The sequence below is a fragment of the Dendropsophus ebraccatus genome, chromosome 11 (assembly GCF_027789765.1).
Source record: "Dendropsophus ebraccatus isolate aDenEbr1 chromosome 11, aDenEbr1.pat, whole genome shotgun sequence".
Classification (NCBI taxonomy): domain Eukaryota; kingdom Metazoa; phylum Chordata; class Amphibia; order Anura; family Hylidae; genus Dendropsophus; species Dendropsophus ebraccatus.
In genome coordinates this window covers 94,919,459-94,934,858 of record NC_091464.1, presented here as the reverse complement: position 1 = coordinate 94,934,858, position 15,400 = coordinate 94,919,459, and the positions used below count along the sequence as shown (strand labels likewise).

Genomic DNA, 15,400 nt, shown 5'->3' with positions numbered 1-15,400 from the left:
AAATTTCACTTTCCCTCCAAATTTTGCTCTGCTGTCTTCTCTATGTATGCTACTTCCACTGCGTCTATATCAGTCAATGGGACCTTCTCCGCGTCTTTCCCTATCACAAATGGTACTCGCCAAGGGTGTCCATTATCCCCTATGCTATTTGCCTTGGTAATGGAACCCTTTCTTCAGGCCCTTCGCCAAGACACACAAATTAAAGGTGTCACACTGGGTGGTAGGGAGCACCTAGTTGCTGCATATGCAGATGATCTCTTATTACTGATCTCTGAGCCAGAAACGTCATTACCACGTGTACATTCTTTACTGGAACAATTTGGTAATATATCAAATTTTAAAATTAACGCTATAAAATCCCAAATACTAGCATTTAATATCCCCACTCCCTTAAAATTACATTTATCTTCCTCCCTACCTTATAGCTGGACTAACACACCGATTACTTTTCTGGGAGTTAAAATTAGTACTGACTTATCTAAACTTTATTCTCTAAACTTCCTACCACTACTTTCTAACATTATAAAACAATTAGAAAAATTTGATATACCAATAATTTCTTGGTTCGGCAGAAAAAGCATTGTTATGTCATTAATAATTCCCAAAATAACTTACCTAATGCAGGTTCTCCCCATACCCATCCCTAATTTATTTTTTGCTTCAATCAGGAAGACGATAAATAAATTCATCTGGTCTAATAAGCATCCGAGAATAGCAAATCGCATCCTCATACGTCCAAAACAATGGGGTGGCATCGGCTTACCAGACCCCGAGACTTATTCAAGAGCAATTTTACTTTCCAGAATAATAGACTGGATACGCGTCCCTTCACATAAAACCTGGATCTCTATAGAGGAAGAGCTGGCAATAAAGCCTCTGCGCTCATTACTTTTTTCCTCTCCCACAATAGCACATAGATCAAAATATATAACCCCCTTTATCACCTCTACACTCAGGGCTTGGGACTGGTTCAACAAGAAGCACGCTGCAAACACTTACCCTTCCTCCTTGATGCAAGTTAGAGACATTATTAGCATAGCCCATAAATCTTTGCAAAACAGTACCCCTATACATATCTGTAACTCACAAACACTTCTCTCCACCCTTATTGATAGAGATGGATGTCCCTTAGGCAATGAGGAGTTATCCTCTTCTCTCAAAATTTCCTCCTACCATACTATCCTGTTATCATATATCCGCTCACATTTACTAAATATTTGCAAACACCCTAAATTCCACAAGCCCCCTACTTGGTTCGAGGAAATTTTGACACAAGTCAACTATCCAACCAAAACCATTTCCCTTCTTTATAAAAAATTGATTCTTCCTCATCCTACGACTGCTCCCCCATTCATACAGCTTTGGGAGAAAGATCTGAATAAAACCTTCACTAAAGATGAAATTCAGTCAGTATTCCTAGCACCCTACAAGTCCTCCAGATGCGTAAAAACACAAGAAAACGGATATAAAATTATATCCAGATGGTATATTACACCAGAAGTGTCTGCCCATTATAACTCACAGAAAGATGCAACTTGTTGGCGCTGCAAATCAGCCCATGGCTCCTTCTTACACATATGGTGGACTTGTCCAATAATATACAAATGGTGGAACACTATCTTTGATAAATGCAATCTTATATGCAAAACCAAAATAACAATCTCCCCAGAATGTGCCCTACTCCTTATATTCCCACCAAACTTGAAAGGCGCCCAAATGTTACTTTTTAGACACCTTCTGTCAGCTGCCCGTCTATTAGTACCTACTATGTGGATTTCTACGGAAGTGCCTTCCCTAAACACATGGCTCTTAAAGGTCGACCAAATGTTCCGACTAGAAGAATTATCTCATTGGGAATCCAACACCCGATACAAATTCATGAATATTTGGTCGCCTTGGATCTCTTACCGAGAATCTATACTCCCAAAGTTACCTTAATCATACTGATCTCTAAATCTTCATTTCCCGACTTAATCCATATATTGGCCCAATATATAATAAAATATTACACTGATATTCACAAAACATATACCGATCTGTTCTGTATTCCTTTCCATTACCTGTTCTGTTTGTCATTTATAAAATGTGTTATTTATCCTTTCTACTAAGGATTTTCATATAGTTCTTTTATCCCCCCCCCCCCCCTGTACAACACTGTTTTTTTTTATGTACGAAAATATTGTGTGACGTGACATGCTCTATTCTTCTTACTATGTCATCACTTGTCTTCTTATGTTACAATCTCCATGTAATTTTTCTTGATTAGATGTACACTATTCTTAATGTACCGAATTAATGCTTGTACAGTTATAACATAAAAAACCTTTAATAAAATATCTTAAAAAAAAAAAAAAAAAAAAAAAAAAAAAAGAAAACCTCTCCTGCTCTGGACAGTTTCTGACATGGACAGAGGTGGCAGCAGAGAGCACTGTGTCAGACTGGAGAGAATACACCACTTCCTGCAGGGCATACAGCAGCTGATAAGTACTGGAAGATATGAGATTTTTTTTTAAAGCGACTCTGTACCCACAATCGTACCCCCCCCCCCCCCAACCGCCTGTACCTTTAGATAGCTGCCTTTAATCCAAGATCCGTCCTGGGGCCCGTTCGGCAGGTGATGCAGTTATTGTCCTAAAAAATAACTTTTAAACTTGTAGTCCTGTAACAAACTGGCGTGGCCTACAATGACTATGCATTAGTCTGGCACAACCTCTCTGTCCCTCTTTCCCGCCCTCCTCATCATTAGGAATGCTCCAGGCAGATTGTCTACTATTCATCAGCTGTGTGAGCACGGCACATGGGCTGGATCGTTAAGGCACCTGTGCAGTGTTCATTGCAGAGGAATAGGAAAAATCCTTCCAGTGGCTTTCCTAATGATCAGGAGGGTGGGGAGAAGGGTTGGAGGGATAGTGCAAGGTTAGGGCACTGATATTCCAAGCCACGGCTGTTGGGCACAGGGCTGCAAGTTTAAAAGTTTTTTTTAGGACAATAACTGCATCACCTGCCAACTGGACCCCAGGACAAATCTTGGATTAAAAGCAGCTATCCGAAGGTACAAGCGGTTTGGGGGGGTCAGATTGTGGGTACAGAGTCACTTTAATAGATATAAATTACAAATCTCTAGCACTTTCTGGCACCTGTTGATTACGAATAAAACAATTTGGGGTGAACTACCCCTTCAAAGTTAAAGTGTCTCTGTCAATATAACTTTCAAAATCTACAGTAAATGTGAAATAAAGCAAGTTTGCAATATACATTCATTATTTTTTGTTGTTATCATGCTGTAAAACAAAGCTGAACTTACCAGAAATCCAGGTCCAGTCTCCTGAAGGCAGCTTTAGAACAGCTATACTTACTGTATCCAGGCCCAGTCTCCTGAAGGCAGCTATATAACAGCTATACTTACTGTATCCAGGCCCAGTCTCCTGAAGGCAGCTATATAACAGCTATACTTACTGTATCCAAGCTCAGTCTCCTGAAGGCAGCTATATAACAGCTATACTTTCTGTATCCAGGTCCAGTCTCCTGAAGGCTGCTATATACCAGCTATACTTACTGTATCCAGGTCCAGTCTCCTAAAGGCAGCTATATAACAGCTATACTTACTGTATCCAGGTCCAGTCTCCTGAAGGCTGCTATATAACAGCTATACTTACTGTATCCAGGTCCAGTCTCCTGAAGGCTGCTATATAACAGCTATACTTACTGTATCCAGGTCCAGTCTCCTGAAGGCTGCTATATAACAGCTATACTTACTGTATCCAGGTCCAGTCTCCTGAAGGCTGCTATATAACAGCTATACTTACTGTATCCAGGTCCAGTCTCCTGAAGGCTGCTATATAACAGCTATACTTACTGTATCCAGGTCCAGTCTCCTGAAGGCTGCTATATAACAGCTATACTTACTGTATCCAGGTCCAGTCTCCTGAAGGCAGCTATATAACAGCTATATGGTGTGGAGAGAGTGACGACCGGCACTAGCTGATATTGGGAACACTTAATCAGGACGTATGGGACAGGAGATTGCGGCTGTAAGCGATAGTGTCCTTACCACTAAGTTGCGGTGCAGAGGCAAAGCAAAGGAGAGCAAATGTCAATGTAAAGAAATAGAGTCTCGCACTCACCAACTTCATAGATGCAGGTGGTTTATTGCAGACACATCGGAGCTGGTGCAGCGGGGAGAGGGAAGGTGGAAAGGCAGGTGCGTTCACAGGAGAGCAACAATGTTTCACGCCTGCTACGGCGCTTCGTCGGGCTCGGAACAGCGTGTACGTGAGGGGGAGGTGCATATATACAAGTGAACATAGGTATCAATAAAGTTACAATAAGTTACGATGCAAGTAAACATGTGGCAAAACATCAAAGGAGAGTATTAAGGTCGTTCCTCTCATTAAGGCCACAAGGTCCTGTAGCGTCTAGACGCATAATCCATAAAGTCTCGCGTTTGAGAAGGAGTTTTAGCCTGTCCGCGCCTGTGGTAGGGGGGTTAACCCTTTCTAGGCCGATAAAGCGGAGCAGCTTAGTGTCGCCTAAATGTGCAGACCGTACGTGTTCTATTAGCCGAGGAACCCCCTTGCCCGTGCGCACAGAGTACAAATGCTCTTTAAACCTTGTCCAGAGGGGACGTTTGGTTTTTCCTACATAGTACCTGTGGCACGGGCAAAGGATGGCATAAATCACGTGGGTGGTCCTGCACGTAATAAAATCGCGAATGAAGCAATCCTTTCCCCCTAGATTGATGAAGGCAAGACACAGCATTTGGGGGCAATATTGGCAAGTGCCACACCGCTTATTACCTTCCGGTAGACAGCGGTCGAGCCAGTTCCCTGGTCTAGTGGCCTGACCTTCTGTTAGAGCATCTGCTATAGTCTTGCTTTTCCTGAAAGTGACCAGTGGCTTACGATCTGCCACCGCTTTCAGGTCGCTATCCTGCTGCAATAGAAACCAGTGGTTTTTGATGATCTTCATCGCTGTGTCATTGAGATTACTATTCTGTAATGCAAATGTGAATCTTTTAGTATCTGCACTGAAAGTTTTTTTAGGGTGACTACTGGGTCTGGAACGGGTAAGGGAAGATCTATGGCGGGCATTAGCTTTAATGAGGGCTTCCTCCACTAAAGGTCTGGGGTAACCCCTGTCTAGTAGACGTGATTATAATGCAGCAGCTTGGTGCTGAAAGCCCTTCTCGGTGTTATTAATACGTTTTAAACGCAACATCTGACTGAAAGGTATGGAGTTTTTCACTTGAAGTGGATGGGAACTACTGAAGTGAAGGAGCGAATTGGCGGCTGTCTTTTTGCGGAACACTGAAGTATGAAGGCCCTGTGCTAAAGCTTCTACCATAACGTCTAAAAACTCGAGAGTAGCACCACCAAAACATAAAGTGAAAAACATATTGCACGTATTGCTTTCATTCAAAAAGGTGACGAACTCATTAAATTTGGCTGCAGTGTTTTTCCAAATCACAAAAATATCGTCAACATAACGATGAAACGAAACGATATCTGTGATAAAAGGATTACAAGGTGCAGAAATGAAATCCAACTCAAATTGTGCCAGGAAGAGATTGGCATACGTGCAGGAGACCGGCGTGCCCATAGCAGTGCCGGTCTCCTGCCGATACCAATCTCCCCTGTAGGTGAAACAATTATTGCCAAGTACAAATAATAAAGAATCCCGAACAAAATGTCTGAAAACAGGTGGCTTACCCAGGCGACCGAGGATGCGATCGACAGCCTCCACACCCGCATCATGGGGGATGCGGGTGTAGAGGCTCTCGACGTCCACGGAGGCCAGGGAATAACCGGGAAGCCAATGGGTGTTATCCAGGACCTGCAAGAAATCATTAGTGTCCTTGAGATATGACACGAAACATGATAGAATGGGGCGCAAGGCCCAATCCAGATATTGGGACAGACCCTCTGTCACTGAACCGACCGCCGAGACGATAGGACGGCCCGGCGGCCGGCTCAGGGATTTGTGGATTTTAGGGAGCAGATACCATTTAGGTATCCGGGGGGACTCGGGGATGAGTCGCTCAGCCGTCTTAGAATCAATGGCACCAGAACGCACATGCGTGTGCAAAAGTGACCGTAGTTGCTCCTTAATCCTAGAGGTCGGGTCTTTGTCTAATCTGGTGTAAGTAGTGGTATCTTGCAGCTGGCGCATGGCCTCTGAATGGTAGCAATCTTGTGTCAGGATTACTGCAGCGCCGCCCTTATCTGCTCGACGTATCAATAAGTCAGGCCTGGATTTGAGCCAAGACATCGCCCGACGTTCCTGGTCTGTGAGGTTAGACACAGGAGATGGATAGGCAAGAGCCTTCACATCGCGTAGGACTGCTTTGTGGAATAGGTCCAAAGGACTGCCCGGAGTCACCTGGGGAGCAAACGTAGAAGGGTTCCCACCCATGTAGGGACCTTCAGTGGACACTGTGGCATGGAGAGTCGGGTCCACGGTGTCTTCTGTCAGAGTCGCCAGGTCCAGCAGGCAAATCTGTTCCTCAGTGTTGAAAGACGTTGGGGGAAAAAAACCCAGAGGCCCGATATGATAGTGGACTTCCGATGAGGTGTTGGTATCGGTCGATTTCTTCTGAGTGAAGAATTTATGAAGATTGATCTTCCGTACAGCCTTATAGAGATCGCTCTCAAAACAGCTCTCTATAACAGCTATACTTACTGTATCCAGGTCCAGTCTCCTGAAGGCAGCTATATAACAGCTATACTTACTGTATCCAGGTCCAGTCTCCTGAAGGCTGCTATATAACAGCTATACTTACTGTATCCAGGTCCAGTCTCCTGAAGGCTGCTATATAACAGCTATACTTACTGTATCCAGGTCCAGTCTCCTGAAGGCTGCTATATAACAGCTATACTTACTGTATCCAGGTCCAGTCTCCTGAAGGCAGCTATATAACAGCTATACTAACTGTATCTGGGTCCAGTCTCCAGTCTCCTGAAGGCTGCTGTATAACAGCTATACTTACTGTATCCAGGTCCAGTCTCCTGAAGGCGGCTATATAACAGCTATACTTACTGTATCCAGGCCCAGTCTCCTGAAGGCTGCTATATAACAGCTATACTTACTGTATCCAGGTCCAGTCTCCTGAAGGCTGCTATATAACTGCTATACTTACCAGAAATCCAGGTCCAGTCTCCTGAAGGCAGCTATATAACAGCTATACTTACTGTATCCAGGCCCAGTCTCCTGAAGGCTGCTATATAACAGCTATACTTACTGTATCCAGGTCCAGTCTCCTGAAGGCTGCTATATAACTGCTATACTTACCAGAAATCCAGGTCCAGTCTCCTGAAGGCAGCTATATAACAGCTCTACTTACTGTATCCAGGTCCAGTCTCCTGAAGGCAGCTATATAACAGCTATACTTACTGTATCCAGGCCCAGTCTCCTGAAGGCTGCTAAATAACAGCTATACTTACCAGAAATCCAGGTCCAGTCTCCTGGATTTTCTGACTTGTGCTGGTTGTAAAAAACAGACTTAACACAGGAATTCCGCCCAGTACAGAGAGTCACAGCTCAATGTGTCCATCAATCCCATGACTGTCTTCTCTCTGAGCGCTTGGGATACACTGGACTCCGTTTTCTGACTGTTTCCTGTTTTTTTTTTTTAGAAAAAAACTGTCAGAAAACAGGAAGTACCGTGTTTTCTATGATAAAAAAAAAAAAAGAAAATAATGTAAATTGCAAACTTGCTTTATATCACATCTACTGTTGATTTAGATTTTGAAAGTTATAAGGACAGGGAGACTTTAAGGTTTGCTGCCTGTGTACACATGACAGCTCCAGCTCTGCTACATCTAAGCAACTATTTGAATTGAATTAGTATTTAGTTAGTTTGATGCTGTAGCTTTGTCCATTTATCTAGCGGGGGGGGGGGGTGTTGTGGATGTTTATGATGGATTGCTTTAGCCATCAGCGGTTGTTATGTGGTAGATTACAGGGAGTTAGCGCACACACTACTTGATATGCTAATGAGAGATATTCATCATTGTGTCGCTCCGTGTATATCCAATATTCCACCAGGTCCCTCCTCACCGCTGTAATGAACCCAAAGAACCGGCTACTAATGAATCAAAGCGCATGGCGCATCGAAATTATTCGGGTTAAGATTACACTCTATTACGGTAGTACTCTCTTGGCGGATTCACTGTTCTATTAATACCGCTCCCCTCCTACATTTCTAATTTCTACACTAAATTAGAAAAAAAACCTTTTCCTCTTAAGGATAATTTGCTCCTACAACAATAATATAATTCCCATTTGTTATCCCGAGAACTTGAGGCTTTGTCCGGAGGGGAAATATTTTAGCTCCGAGAAGGTGTCGGATGGTCTTCTCAACTTTTTGAATAATGTGATGGTGGTGGTGGATCTTCTAAATTGTAACGAGACAGTAAAGCATATTCCCCATTACAATCCCTGATTATATCAATCATTTTACCTACAACAATTCTATTTTGTTATTTCATGATGATTAAACCGTAGATTACTACAACAACAATTCTATTTCTATTTCTCTGTCTTAAGAATTTGAGGGATTCTCGGAGATCAACGTTTTGAGTAGTATAACGGTGGCAGAAGATTTTCTAAGATTTAATGACAGTAAGGCAAATTGCCAATTACATTTCATGATGAGATCACAGATTTTATCCTACAAGAAGAATATTATTCACATTTGTTATCTTTTAGCATTTGGGATTTGTCCGGAGGTAATGTTTTTGAGAAATGTGATGGTGGATGAGAATTCTCTAATGTGTAAAGAGTTTCTATTAACAATTCAACTTACAGCCCAGTATAGTCCATGACTAAGTCATGGATTTGCTACTATAACAATATTATATTCTTTACTTTATTGTCTCAAGGACTTGGGGTTTTTTTTGGAGGTCAACTTTTTGAGCAGCTGGATGATGGAGGATGATGACGCACAGTAAGGCCTGTTGCCCACTACAATCCCTGATCCATGAATTTGATCCTATAACAAAAATATCATTTTCATACCGCCTTATGGACATGGGGGCTTGTCTGGAGGTAAATATTTTTGAGTAATGTGATGATGGTGAATGGTGCAATGACTATTTCACTACACGAGAAGGCATATTGCTCATGATTTATTCATGGATTTGTGTTATATCCTTACCTGCCCCCATTCCAGCAAGGTCTTTGGGTTTGCCCACCCAAGACTCACAAAAGCCTGCCCCAGCCAGAGCCAGCGCCATCTCCTGAGTGATGTCATGTATACCCAATGGCATCCCTGGCAATGTGAACTGCTGTGTGACCTCCATGTGTGCCTTGTGAGGATCAGGTGGCAGGTCTAATCATGTTCTGGCCTGGACTGACCATATATATATATATATATATATATATATATATATATATATATATGACACCCTAGTTCACATCCCCCTTATTCTGACTTTCCTGACCTCGGCACTTGTGTATGTGACTATTCTCTTGGATTCTGTTTTTGTACTTCGCTGCCCATTTGGTTTGACCCCAGACTGATTGATTACTCTTGATTTGTAAGTTTGTCTTTTCCGTGTTCTGTGTTTTAACATTAATGCAAGTTAGAGACTGACGCCCAGTTTCCCGCTCTCACCTAGGACTGTCCGAGGTAAGCAGGCAGTGACAGTGGCCGGGGACAAGTTCAGGGTTCGTCGTCTGTGTCCACCCCGTCCCATCGCTGACCAAACCCTCCCTGCAGTACCGTAAAAATGTGTTTCTACAACAATTAAATATTTTCCATTTTTATCTCGAGAACTTGGGGGTTTGTCTGGAGGTCAACTTTTTGGAGTAATGTGAAAGTAGCACATAATACTTTAAGTTATAATGGCTCTTTAGCTAAATGATAAGACTTTTTGCTGATTCTTTTCCATGATCATATCATAGATTTGCTTCTACAATTTGCTATTGGGACATTTTTGAGTCATGTGATTGTAGCGGTTGATCTTCTGAGGTGTAATTTATATTCCACCACCCATTAAGGTCTATTGCCCTTTACACTCTGTGATTAAATCATAGATTACTTCCACCACCAACAATTATTACTCCAGTTTGCTATCTCAAGAACTTGGGGGTTTGTCCAGAGATCAACTTTTTGAGTAATGGGATGGTGGCAGATGATCTTCTAAGGTGTAATGATGGTTTCATTACACAATAAGGCCGATCGCCCATTACAATCCACAATTAAATCACAATTTAATTAAAGAGCAAAAACATATTGATTTTCCAATAGGCATAAAACTGAAATTTCCACATTAAAGGTGATTAAGCATGTTACGGGAAGCCAATTACAAGGAGGAATTAAGATATTTATTATGTCTGAAGGCCGACCAAGGCTCTCCGGGGAGCCGCATGTATTAAATCACTCTAGGAAAAGCACTTACCTCTTCAAAGACCTCAAGACTGTATGTGTTATCATCATCAGCAAAATAGACAACTCCTTCGGGTGGGCTTGAGGCGCTGAGGTTGTCTCGAAGCCATCGAAGGCCGAGATTCCTTTGGACGGTTCCTCGAGGAGTGACGTCAGGCGTCCTTGATATGCCCACTTTTTGGTTATGTGGACTCTCAATGTTCAAGTGTGTGAAGTTCATTCCTGCCTTCTCGAGCAAGTTAGCCACCAGTTTTGTTTTTCTCGGACAGTCTTCCACCACGATCCAGTGCAAATTGACTACATGGAGAAAAGTGTTGGCCAGTCGAACAAGCTCGGCCTTCTGAACAGGCCTTGTGTAGGTGGGCGTAATCACGTAGATGACTGGCATATCTGCATTCCATGGTGGGGGTCTTGAATAGACGTATGTCCTGACCACCACCGAGCTCTCTCGGGTGGGGTACTGGTTCACACATTGAAGAGAATCATCTTTGCTTTGTGTCACATTGCTAAACAGAGGTTTGACTGTGGAATTGTCACCTATCTCCTCTGTAAGAAAGAAAACATGACTGAGATTAGGATAAGCCATATTGTCAATCTTCTAAAAGAAAGAAAAGATTGCTGGGAGATTGTGTAGGCACAATGTTCTGTAATCAGGAAATGTTGGTCTTATCTAGTTACTTTTGTTAAAAAGAAGCTGATCACAAAGTATCTGCTGGGAGTGATGAGCCATAACCTGCAGTCAGTTTTCCTACAGCGCCTCTACAGGAGACATAAAGTATTACACAATGTTCATTCAAATCAATAGGATGAGTGTGTAATGCAGGACAGGACAGGTCCTCCTGACTGAAGGACGCTCTTTGTAGCTACTCTCCAATAGAGAGATGGGGATTGGAAACAGAAAAACTGAAGATTATTTTACATAGAAAGCAAGAAAATGGGTTCTTTAAGCTCTACATCACCCAGGCCTGGACTGGAAATCTGGCAAGCTGGGCAAATGCCCGCTGGGCTGGCTGGGTTGCCAGTCTGTGGGCCACCCGGGCTGCATGATAAAAAAAAAAAATGACATTAAAAAAAAAAAAAATCACCGGCTCGGCCCGCCCCTGCCGCGCTCTTCCATCCAATGAACTGAGCAGGAGCGTGGGGCCACTGCGGCCAGCCGTGGCGCACGCATTGTACGTGCAATACGGTCGGGCAGGCTGCGGTAGCAGGAGTGCTACTTCAGGCAGGCAGCGGGCTGCGGTGGCAGGGGCGGGATTTGTCAGGTGAGGTAGTTAGTGTGTTTCTGTCTGTGTCCGTCTGTGTGTGTATGTGTGTGTGTGTGTGTCCGCGCGCTCATCACCTGCCAGGCGAGGAGAACATCAGAAGAGAGAGTGACCCGCTGTATTCTAGGATAAGGTGAGTATAATGTTCTTTTTTTTCTATTTGGCAATGCAGTGGGGGATTACTATGAGGGGGCTGTATTATGGGGCAGAGCATGGGGGGATTACTATGGGGGGCTGTATTATGGGGCAGAGCATGGGGGATTACTATGACGGGGCTGTATTATGGGGCAGAGCATGGGGGATTACTATGGGGGGCTGTATTATGGGGAAGAGCATGGGGGGATTACTATGAGGGGGCTGTATTTTGGGGCAGAGCATGGGGGGATTACTATGAGGGGGCTGTATTATGGGGCAGAGCATGGGGGGCTGTATTATGGGGCAGAGCACAGGGGGGATTACTATGGGGGTGCAGCACAGGGGGGATTACTATGGGGGGCTGTATTATGGAGCAGAGCACGGGGGGATTACTATGGGGGTGCAGCACAGGGGGATTACTATGGGGGGCTGTATTATGGAGCAGAGCACGGGGGGATAACTTTGGGGGTGCAGCACAGGGGGATTACCTTGGGGGGCTGTATTATGGGGCAGAGCATGGGGGATTACTATGGGGGGCTGTATTATGGGGAAGAGCACAGGGGGGATTACTATGGGGGTGCAGCACATGGGGGATTACTATGGGGGGGCTGTATTTTGGGGCAGAGCATGGGGGGATTACTATGGGGTGCAGCACAGGGGGGATTACTATCGGGACAGCACAGGGGGGATAATTACTATGGAACAGAGCACGGGGGGGATTATTACTATGGGAACAGCACAGTGGGGTTACTATGGGGCAGAGCACTGGGGATTATTACTATGGTGACAGCACAGGGGGGGATCATTATTTATTATATTGTACAGCAATACAGCAGGGGATCCTATATACAGGGGGCAACCCACATACTTACTAACTTTACTGCACATGACACAAAAAAGTGGAAGTTGTTGTAAAAGTGCGGAGCCTAAGGTTTTTGTCTGGCAGGTTCAGAAGACATGAGTCGTAGCTGCAAGAAATCATCATGGTGGTGAAAGAAAAAAGAAAGTGAACGACTCCGATCAGAGAAGAAATCACCTGTGAGTCCCTGGGTGTAACTACAGTGTAATCACTTATGTAGGGGGGTGAGTGGGGGTACAAATAGGTTAGGGGGGGGCTCAGGCACATTCTTTGCACAGGGGTCCTCTGCTGTCTGTGTCTGCCCCTGCTGACGGCTAATATTGCATCTTCTGAGGACAGTCCTGTGCACATACTATATAGTAGTACTAATACTGTGTGACATAGTAATAATATCACTTTGGGGGAGATTTATGAAAGGGTGTAAATATACACCTGGTGTAAGCTGCCCACAGCAACCAATCACAGCACAGCTTTCAGCTCTGGTAAAATATAAGAGGAGCTGTGATTGGTTGCTGTGGGCAGTTTACACCAGGTGTATATTTACACCCTTTCATAAATCTACCCCTAAGTGTTTACTGTGCAAGAAAGAGGCAGATCAGCGAGGACAGGGGTGTGTGAGAGCCGGTGATGCAGCACATCGCACTCATATTGTCACACAGTGCGGCTCCTGGCAGTGTCACTATGGTTGTGCCCCCTCTGTGTTACCTGGAGGAGGTGCAAACTAAAGAGATGAGGAGTACGGAGTCGGTGCACTATAGAGAATGGAGGAGTAAGGAGTCGGTGCACTATAGAGATGAGTACGGAGTCGGTGCACTATAGAGAACAGTGGCGGATTATAATGTGGGCGGTTTGGGCGGACGCCCGGGGCCCGAGGCTCCGGGGGGGCCCATGCCACGCCGCCCACATTATAATGCCACCCGGGAGGCCCCCTTCCCTCCGCCACTGCAGGCTCTTGTGACCGCAAGAATTGTTTCGCTTGCGGTCACAAGAGTCTCCGGCTGCCTCCGGCTGATACGCGGCTGCCGGGGGTGTCCCGTCCTCTCCCCGGCAGCGTGCGCATCACACAGCTCCTAGTGCCGCCTGGGGCCCTGACTTCCGGTACTGGGAGCGCACGTACCGGAAGTCAGGGCCCAGACGGCACTAGGAGCTGTGTGATGTGCCGGAGACTGCAGAAGGAGAGAGGATAGACGGGGGAACGCAGGGTAGGTGAGTTGTATTTTGTTATTTTTGTGTTATTTACTGACGGGGGGGGGGGGCATCTATAAAGGGGGGAAAGAGGGGGACCATCTATAAAGGGGAAAGAGGGGGACCACCTATAAGGGGGGGAAAGAGGGGGACCATCTATAAGGGGAGGGGGACCATCTATAAGGGGGGGAGAGGGGGACCATCTATAAGGGGGGGGGGAGAGGGGGACCATCTATAAAGGGAGGGGGGAAAGAGGGGGACCATCTATAAGGGGGGAAAGAGGGGGACCATCTATAAGGGGGGAAAGAGGGAGACCATCTATAAAGGGGAACCATCTCCTATAGGATTAGCACCCTCCTCTCCTGACATCCTCTGTGCTGCTGGGACCTCCCCTATAGATCAGCACCCTCCTCTCCTGACATCCTCTGTGCTGCTGGGCGCTGCGACCTCCCCTATAAGACCAGCACCCTCCTCTCCTGACATCCTCTGTGCTGCTCGGACCTCTCCTATAGATCAGCACCCTCCTCTCCTGACATCCTCTGTGCTGCTGTGACCTTGGGGGGGGGGGGGGGCAACATCAGGGGACCAGGTGAGGTGGCAATATGTTTATTGGGTGCAGTGGAGATGGGGTGGGCAATGCTTACTGGGGGTAGCAGCAAAGTCATGTTGTTACCCCTCTGTATATATGAGACATGTTGTTTTGCCCTTCTCTATATATAAGCTATGTTGTTTCCCTGTATGTATACTGTATAATACAATATACAGGGAAACAACATGGTTCATATATAGAGAGGGGCAACAACATGACTATTATATATGAACCATGTTGTTTTGCCCTTCTCTATATATGAACCATGTTGTTTCCCTGTATATTGTATTATACAGTATACATACAGGGAGACAACAATGGAGTGATAGGTGAAGGATAAGTATATAATACATTGCTGTATACACTGAATGGAGATATATACACACTCAGGAGGAGGATAAGTATATAATACACTGCTGTATACACTGAATGGAGATATATATATACACACTCAGGAGGAGGATAAGTATATAATACACTGCTGTATACACTGAATGGAGATATATATACACACTCAGGAGGAGGATAAGTATATAATACATTGCTGTATACACTGAATGGAGATATATATACACACTCAGGAGGAGGATAAGTATATAATACATTGCTGTATACACTGAATGGAGATATATACACACTCAGAGGAGTTACACCCCCGATCCCTCCCCCTCCCTGTTTACCAGTTCACCCACAGCCCTGTCTGCATCCCTGCAGAGAGCACTCCCATGATTAACCCCTTCCCTGCCAGCTAGCCTCCCCCCTCTGGTATCAGCACATACTCACTCAGGCTTTGTGCTTCAGGCCTCCAGCTTCTCCTTCCTCTCAGGGCTCTGCTGGTGACGTCACTCTCCTGCTCCGCACGGGAATGCAGGGGGTGAGAGAGACCTCTAGTGTCCGGAAGCAGAATGCAGCTTCCGGCCACAAGAGCGAGCTGTGCACAGCCCCTATCTACCAGCGCTGATCAGGAGCACTCCCAGTTAAAG

At 45.1% G+C, this 15,400-nt stretch overlaps 1 protein-coding gene and 1 long non-coding RNA gene across 3 annotated transcripts in view; one reads left to right on the top strand and one right to left on the bottom strand.

Annotated features, from left to right (window-relative positions):
• Positions 1-15,400, top strand: part of LOC138768201 (uncharacterized) — an 860,246-nt gene that overhangs the window by 129,965 nt on the left and 714,881 nt on the right. The gene's annotated exons all lie outside the window — the stretch shown is intronic.
• The window catches only part of LOC138767326 (galactosylgalactosylxylosylprotein 3-beta-glucuronosyltransferase 1-like), a 107,124-nt gene that overhangs the window by 10,648 nt on the left and 81,076 nt on the right, over positions 1-15,400 (bottom strand). For both annotated transcript variants that reach the window (XM_069944796.1, XM_069944797.1), the window contains exon 3: positions 10,401-10,933. In XM_069944796.1, the coding sequence (XP_069800897.1) occupies positions 10,401-10,933 (533 nt within the window). The remainder of the gene's footprint in view (positions 1-10,400; positions 10,934-15,400) is intronic.